The sequence below is a fragment of the Nothobranchius furzeri genome, chromosome 2 (genome assembly GCF_043380555.1).
Source record: "Nothobranchius furzeri strain GRZ-AD chromosome 2, NfurGRZ-RIMD1, whole genome shotgun sequence".
Classification (NCBI taxonomy): Eukaryota; Metazoa; Chordata; class Actinopteri; order Cyprinodontiformes; family Nothobranchiidae; genus Nothobranchius; species Nothobranchius furzeri.
Genome location: NC_091742.1, coordinates 85,933,467 through 85,941,948, shown reverse-complemented (window position 1 = coordinate 85,941,948; position 8,482 = coordinate 85,933,467). Strand labels below are relative to the sequence as shown.

The following is an 8,482-nucleotide window of genomic DNA, read 5'->3' as shown; positions in this document are numbered from 1 at the left end:
TATGCATTAATTATTTGATTATTTTTCTCAGCTCTATCTATCCTACACCTCCCGGTCGGCTGTTGGGGGTAGGGGGTGGGGGATGAGCACAGGGTTTGGGGCCACAAAGAGAGGGCTCCGGCCCACGGGCCGTCAATTGAGTATCACCGCTCTACATTATAAAATAGATATGCCACCATTACATTGATACTAGTAGATGTTATAATTTCCAGTAGATTACTACTGAACATGTTACTGAAATAATTAAATTCTACTCATCAGATGTGAATATATTTTGATATGTTTAGACTAAGATGATTGATGTTAAACCTAGTATTTTATTGAAATGGAAGTCGAATTTTGTTTCATAAAATATTTACTAACTGTAGATATCAGCAGGGAAAGAGGGAACAGTCCCGTTTCACTTGAAATGTTGTCAAATAGAATACTCGATTAATCGATGGACTATTCGCTGACCACAAGATGTCATTTTTTACATTATGCACTATTAATGTATTTTTTTTTCTGACAGGAAAATGGGTGATTTCCCGATGATGGATTCCACCCGCTAGCTGAATTGTAAAAGTCTGTTAAGTAATCCTGTTTTTCATATGCTTTGTCTTCAGCTGTTGTATGCTGTTGGAGCTCTGTGCCTCAAGTCCAGTTCCAAGGCCCTTAACACGTTTGGAGGGATTTCAAGAAGACTGCCACTGGTCAGAGAGCGAGCTGCATCTTTGTAGGCAGCTGATCTGATGGTTCAGCTTGTTACCAGCCATTTGAATAATTCCATTTTTGCTATTGCTGGCTGGACTACATAAATGACGGCATGTTACCATAACTCTACCATTTAGTGCTGTAACCCCAAACTTCGTGGACCTTCTATTAAATGGCTAACCACATGTCCAATCCCATGAAAAAGCCCTATACCCAAGGGAAGAAAATATCATCCCAGGGGCAAAATGAATTATCTACACAGCAAGCAAACGAGGATCCTTCAAGGGCAGTGCTACGTCTTTGGCCTGGATCTACCTTCTGCACTCCCACAAACCTTACTGGAATTCCTGCCATGCCAGAGAAGGGAGTCCCAGTATCGTCCTCTTTGCCAGTTTGTGACAAGCTAGAAACAACTGGGACCTTTTTGGCCAAAGGCTCAAAAAGTACCTTGAGCATTTGTGCCAGAGAAGAGACGCAACAACCTGTTGGTCATGCTTCTTTCTTTACCAGCACTCATAGTCACATTTTATCTTCTTTGACCACAGGGATGACCACCAATCCAGTGTCCTCAACCTTTCAAGGACATAAGCAAATCAGTGTTGGTAGTGACAGTAGCTCCTTTAATTGTTGGCCAAACAATGAAAATGCATCTGAATTTTCCTCCAAATTTCCTTTAAATTCATCTGATGATGGTCCTTCAGTAGAACAGCTTGTAGCCACAGACCTCAATCCACAATTAGCTGTAAACATTTTAATGAACTATGGACTTGGCGAAGAGGACTTGGATGAACTTCTTAGCTACCCTGAGGATCAAACCACTGCTGAGAACTTACCCAATACATTGCATGAACTTCGCATGAAGAAGATCAGGAGAGCTTCAGCTTCACCTAAATCATATCCTGGCGTTTCATCTCAACCCACATTTGTCATGGATAAAGTTGGCAGACTGGATGAAATCCCCCAAAACAGTCATAGACCAAGTAAAGTGGTTGACCCAGGACATTCTGGCAAATGTTTTTCAGAAGTTGAGGATAAAACTGATGAGACTATTTGCCAAACGGACAAGTCTGATAAAAACATGTTGCTAATTGATGGTTTGAAGAGTAGCGGCAACAATAACGAAGTTCCACAAAAAAGATTGACAGAGGTGGAGAGCAATAGCGAGATGAGCAATATTGTGGCTACTCCAAGCAGTAATCCGACTAAACCGCAGACCTCACCCAACCAGACTTCACAAAAAGTAATCACCATTTTGTCTTCTTCAGATAAATATAAAGACATGTTGGAGCCCACGCCTGAAGTCTTAAAATCTGTTCCTTCAGAAGAACCAGTTCATCATGCTCCATCAAAAACTGTGCCAGCCAGCAGTCCAGGCCAGAGTGTAAATTCTGGTCATTCTGGTGTCTTACAGGTGATCAGTAAAGATAAAAGTTTTGTGAAAAGTCAAACTAAAACTCAACAAGGTTCAAACATGACTGAGCCTGGGAACCAGCCTATTCAACAGAAAATGGTGCAGAAGCCATCAGCTTTACAGATATGGGAAGCCCTTCAACCTGCATTTCCTTTTAATGTAAAACCAGTTCCTAAATCTTTTTCCTTTCCCTCGCCTTCTGTTGCCTCACATTCCATTCAACCTCCTGTATTCATCGGCAATGATCCCGGCCCCAGCATTATTTACTCATCTCAGCCAGTCAGTGATCTGAGCTCCACTAGTATGTCACGCTCTAGACAACCTTTTCTAGCAAAGAATCCAACCTTCGAGGGTCTTCCACCACTGGCCATGATGCATGATTTTGCTGCAGTCCCACCAAGAATATTTCCACACACCTGCTCTTTATGTATGGAAGAGTGTGAACAAATGAAGGTGAGTGATTTACTTCTAGGGAAACTGAATATTGTCTGTTTTAGGATGTTCTAAAGTTTAAAAGATGAATTGCGTGAATGCTCTATAATTAGTTTTACTTCAAAGAGTGTTATGGTCACAATGATTCAAGTTTTCTTATCCTAACGGGTTAATTGGAATTTAATAGACTAATTTTAAATGAGTGTTGCGGTCACCACCAGAGTTTTGCTTGCCTTTCCAAGGATTTTAACTAATCCTGCTGCAGCAATCAGTTTTATTCAGTTTTGGCTAAATGAAGAATCTGGTATTTCTTTTTTTTTTTTCTTAACTCTTCCACGTTCTAAATGGGTTTGAATGGATCGCACATGTTTTTATTGATTTTTCATAACTTTTTTTTTTTTTTTGGCTGACTCACATTCCTAATGGAGTCCACTGGACCCCAAGTGTTTATTTTGATTTTTGAGAAGTGAGCTCCAACTCACCCCTGCCACGTGGTCCCCATGGGACCGTCAGCCCTGCCCAATCATCCCCTGTTCTATAGGGGTCACTTGATAAGACATTGGGAGGGTTATAGAACTAAAGAGAAAAAGCAGCAACTTCCTAGCGACATAATTTAGACACTGATGAGGCTCAATGGATCTGTGGAAATTGCTTTTTAAAAGTTCAGAACAAGCGGGGCTTTATTGTTTTGTCCTGAAATTTGATTTGCTGTTACTGTGGCAAAGTACAAAGAAACACATTAAAGAGCACACACCACGATGCTGCCACAGAAGCCCTAATTTAAAGAGGGACTGCACGCCATCAGAAAATGTAAATGTCAATTACCAATAAAAAATATCTGAACCAGATTTCATAAGGATTTTGGGGACCAGCATCACTTTTCATGGTCTCCAAGCCGAACCGTTGATGCCCACTGCATATTCTCACTACAAATGGGTCCCCCCTTTTGCTAAATACTAGGAAATGGGTTGAAAACATTGTTTAATAATGAAAGCTGGATTGACATTTAACTTTTATGCTGTTGTTGTTAAGGAAAAAGTTCTGCCAGAAATGTGAATTAACAGCTGCTTTTGTAAATACGAGTCACTCTTGTAATTGTTTTGACAGTTGTGTTTTATTTGTGATTCCTCAGAAAAGAAACAGCATTTCGTTTAGTCACGTGGTCTCTTTCATTACACAGTAAAAACTTTGAATTGAATATCATGGCCAAAAACCTTCTTGACATTAGTTGACTGTCCTCATCAAGCTCAGCAAGTTTTGGTGCCACTCGAGCCAGAGGATCTGGACATCGAAAGAAGAATGCATGAACTTTTTGCATCTGGAAGACCTTTATTTCATGATAAGCACTTGTAACCATGTGAAGATTGACATCAATATGTGTTCAACCGTTTTGTGACATATATGTGATGGCACATAACAAAAATTGCAGTGAAACCATTAAAAATATTTATTTTTCTGTGACTATTAGGATTGGATGGTCCACCAAAACACAAACCTGCACCTTGAGAACTGCAAACGCTTCAGAGAACGGTCAGTCTCTGTTTTTTATTTGACTTTTTTTTTCAGTAATTGCAAACTGGAGAGTAGTAATTGTGATATAATTTAAGCTAAGGGCCAACATATTTGGGTCAAACCAATTTAATAGAAGTTTTAAAAAGGAATATAATGCCATTTAACGTTTACTCTTATTTTTGCATGTATCCACACGACATTGTGAACAAGAGCCGTTTACATCGTAGTTGGAGAACTTGCATGCCTATTGGTCTTCTTTGTTTAGTTGGGCTTCCAGTGTGACAACGAAAGCTTTCTGTTGTTACCTTGTGACCATTTCTGTTTTATAAATTCTTGGAAAATATTCCCACAGATACCCTGAGTGGGATGGAGAGCTACCACGATTTCCCAGGTAAATTCTTTTGATAAGGACCAAAATACTAAAGAAATTGTCCAATGAAAATTTGCATTTCTTTTTTCTTCATGAACTGTTTTACTTGTTATCTGCTTTTGTAGTGCCTTAAGTAGAAGTGCTGAGACTCCACCACCAACTTCTGCCCATATTTCCCAACATCACCAAAAAGCTGGCCATGAGAGTTCTTGTTCCCGCTCGCACAGTCCCTACAGCTCAGGAAATAGATATAGGAAATCTAGAAGTAGCTCCAGTTCTTGCTCATCTGGATATCGCCAACACAGGTCAAGAGATAGAAGGGTCAAATCCTGCAGCTCCGGTTCTCGATCCTGCTCACGTAGCCCTCGAAGACGTCGATCAAGAGAAAGAAGGGCCAAACCCCACAGCTCCATTTCTCGATCCTGCTCACGTAGCCCTCGAAGATGTAGTTCAAGAGAAAGAAGGCCCAAACCCCGCAGCTCCATTTCTCGATCCTGCTCACGTAGCCCTCGAAGATGTAGTTCAAGAGAAAGAAGGCCCAAACCCCACAGCTCCATTTCTCGATCCTGCTCACGTAGCCCTCGAAGATGTAGTTCAAGAGAAAGAAGGCCCAAACCCCGCAGCTCCAGTTCTCGATCCCGCTCACACAGCCCTCAGAGACGCAGTCCAAGAAATAGAAGGGACAAATCAAGTAGTAATTCTCGCTCATCCAGCCCTCACTGGCAATACCGCACTGAAGGTCAAAAAGGGAAATATGGAAAAGGACCACGATCACCTCACAGAGCCATCTATAGAATACGGTTTGTGGTTTGATGTTAAGACATTTTGTTTAACCTTGATTCTGCTATATGTGTGATGACTGCTTTCCTTCTTCCTGTTATAGATCACGTTCAGCTAGCCCCGAAAGGCAGTCATCACCAAGAAGAACTTACAGGAAACTTCAGCACCCTGAGACGTTGAAGCCAAGAAATTACAAAAGACCGTCACCAACCAGCTTTAAGCAACAGTTGTCATCAAGAAGAGACGAGGAGAAACACCTGCAGCCAAAAAAGAGTGACGAGGACTCTGCATCGTTCAAAGGTAGCCGTAAAAGACGGATGTCCCTAGAGGAATCATCCTCCAACAAAAAGAAGTTGCCTGGTATTAAAAAGTTGACGGACCTTCTCCTTGAAAATCCAGGTATGAAGATTTGCTACCTTTTTTTTTTTTTTTACTTAAAGGTATAGCAATCGATGTTTCTGAATTTCTGGAAAGAACCGCCCTCTCCACATTGCGCAACACTCTCCCAGCGCCTGTTTACAAGTAGCTGCCGGCCGTAATGTGTAAGAAGAGGCTCTGAAAATAGCATGCAGAACGTTAGCTTACGTCTCGAGCAGAAAACCGGCAACAGCGGCGTCTGTGGGGAGCGGACTGGACCGCGTAGCCTCTTCCTGATTTCCATGAGAGTGTGGGGGTGCACAGAGTACGCATGCGCAGGAAGTGAAAACTAGCCCAGGATTGGCTTCACCAGAAATTGACATTTTTGCGGACCAATGGTTGACGTGATCCACCCGGAAGAAAAACATTGATTGCCTTACCTTTAATGCCATAAAGTAGGTAAACAAGGATTTACAAGCATAGTAATCCGAATCCAAAGTAACTTGGTTTGGTGGAAGTAGTCCAGTAGAAGACTAGGGCTGCAGCTACTTATTTAAATAATTCATTAATTTGCCAAAATAATCAATCAATTAATTGAATAATCAGATAAGCTTTTATATTTCCTTTGCTTTGAAAATATGATGGCGTTGTAAAGGAGTGGTTCCAGCTGTAAAAAACAAGTCAAGAACCAGAATATTTCTACTACATGCATTCATTTTAACTCCTTTTCATTTGCTGCCTGCTGCCATCAGTTATTTTTCTATAAGTGTTTATGTGTTGAGTGAAAACAATGTAAATATAAACAGTTTAGAGAAAATTAAAATTTAAACAATTTAAAAAAATTCTAAGCAAAATCTCTGAGAGTTGTTAGACTCGTGTAGATAAAGAGACAGGTTACATTTAGTTAAAATCTGGAAAGACTTGAGCATTTATGAAAAATTCTTTTTAGGGGTAAATTTCACACACTAAAGTCGTCGTCGTCGTCTTCCTCCGCTTATCCGGGTCCGGGTCGCGGGGGCAGCATCCCAACTAGGGAGCTCCAGCCCGTCCTCTCCCCGGCCACCTCCACCAGCTCCTCCGGCAGGACTCCAAGGCGTTCCCGGACCAGATTAGAGATGTAACCTCTCCAACGTGTCCTGGGTCGACCCGGGGGCCTCCTGCCGGCAGGACATACCCGAAACACCTCCCCAGGGAGGCGTCCAGGAGGCATCCTGACCAGATGCCCAAACCACCTCAACTGACTCCTATCGATCCGGAGGAGCAGCGGTTCTACTCTGAGCCCCTCCCGAATGTCCGAGCTCCTCACCCTATCTCTAAGGCTGAGCCCGGCCACCCTACGGAGGAAACTCATTTCGGCCGCTTGCATCCGCGATCTCGTTCTTTCAGTCATTACCCAAAGCTCATGACCTTAGGTGAGGATTGGGACGTAGATCGACCGGTAAATCGAGAGCCTGGCTTTCTGGCTCAGCTCCCTCTTCACCATGACAGATTGGCTCAGTGTCCGCATCACTGCAGACGCTGAACCAATCCGCCTGTCGATCTCATGAACAAGACCTCGAGATACTTAAACTCCTCCACTTGAGGTAGGACCTCTCTCCCAACCCGGAGTTGGCAAGCCACCCTTTTCCGGTCGAGAACGTGGTCTCAGATTTGGAGGTGCTGATCCTCATCCCACATCCACACACTAAAGTAAAAATTTTTATTTATTTTATATTAAAGCATTTCAGTCATAAATGAGGAAAATTTTGGACATTTTTGTTACAATGACAAAAACCAAGTAAATGTACTTTTGACTCAAATTTTTTTTTCCTTCCAGTTGTCCAGTCTCTGTCAGGAAAGCCAGACATCAAGGATGTGGTTGAACGGATGGTTCCTTTTGTTTTGGCTGAATTAGCCAACAATACGGCTTCTTCATCATTACCATCCTCCTCCTCATCAGTTCCCTCACAGGATAAAAAGAGAAATGCTTCACCCTCTTCGTATGGTGGAAGTAACTCCTCATTCTCCTCTAAAATATCAAAGAAGCATCCTACTATCCAGAAGTCTGAGAGAAGCTCATATTCTAAATCCAAGGTTGGTGTTTTTGAACATCCAGCTCCTATCTGGTAATGGTGACTGCTACACTCGATTTTATTTATTTTTTATTGTTTTTTCTTTTATTTTCTCAGACGGTTGCTTATGATAAGCCTTCACCTCCAACTATAGTGAAACTCAAAGGGGTGTTTGATCTTCTCTCTCACAATGATGTGGTTGCTGCTGTGAAGCCCTTTGGAAAAACCAAATCAGTCTTGCTGCTGAAATCTAAACAGGAGGTCAGTAAGTGAAAAACAAGCATAGCCAATTCTTTTTTTCCCTTCTCATTACCTAAATGTCTTTTACGGGACAACAAAGAGAAAGCAAAATTCCCTAAAAACGCAGGCTTTAAGTACTATGTTTGCATTGGATTTTACCATTTTAACCCATAATGCTTTGATGGTTTCCCCCTACTAAGAATTATATGCACTAGTTAGTAAGATAGGAAAATCAGGATTTTAGTTAATTTATGTGTGTGTGTGTGTATACCGTAAATCCTCTAATACAGGCCTGGGCCTGTATTTGACTCAAGCTCATCAAGCTCCAGGCCTTTATTGGAAGGAGGGCCAGAATTAGAGGCAGGACTAAATTTCTATTTGAGTTTGGTTAGTTTGCTGGAGTTTTGGAAAATTAAAATTGCACCTACATTTTCAAAGTTAAACACATTTCTTTTAACAACGGTAGTTTCTGCTTCAGCCCTCTCCCCCCTCCCCCTGCGCAGCGGCTGCAAACTCACTGATGCGTCTGCAGCCTCTCGGAGTTCCTGCTGCTCTAAACATTAAAATAATTATTTCATTTTCTGTTACTTCTGATTACTTTCAATGGTGTCTGTTTGTTGGTACCAGGTACAAAAA

General features: G+C 41.8%; 1 protein-coding gene across 1 annotated transcript in view; it reads left to right on the top strand.

The window, feature by feature from the left end:
- The first annotated feature begins 664 nt into the window (after positions 1-664).
- LOC107376896 (uncharacterized) overlaps positions 665-8,482 on the top strand; it is an 86,940-nt gene continuing 79,122 nt past the window's right edge. The window contains exons 1-7 of the mRNA XM_015946213.3: positions 665-2,557; positions 4,005-4,066; positions 4,401-4,439; positions 4,544-5,218; positions 5,302-5,597; positions 7,372-7,628; positions 7,724-7,867. Coding sequence (XP_015801699.3) covers positions 866-2,557; positions 4,005-4,066; positions 4,401-4,439; positions 4,544-5,218; positions 5,302-5,597; positions 7,372-7,628; positions 7,724-7,867 — 3,165 coding nt within the window. The 5' untranslated portion in view covers positions 665-865. The remainder of the gene's footprint in view (positions 2,558-4,004; positions 4,067-4,400; positions 4,440-4,543; positions 5,219-5,301; positions 5,598-7,371; positions 7,629-7,723; positions 7,868-8,482) is intronic.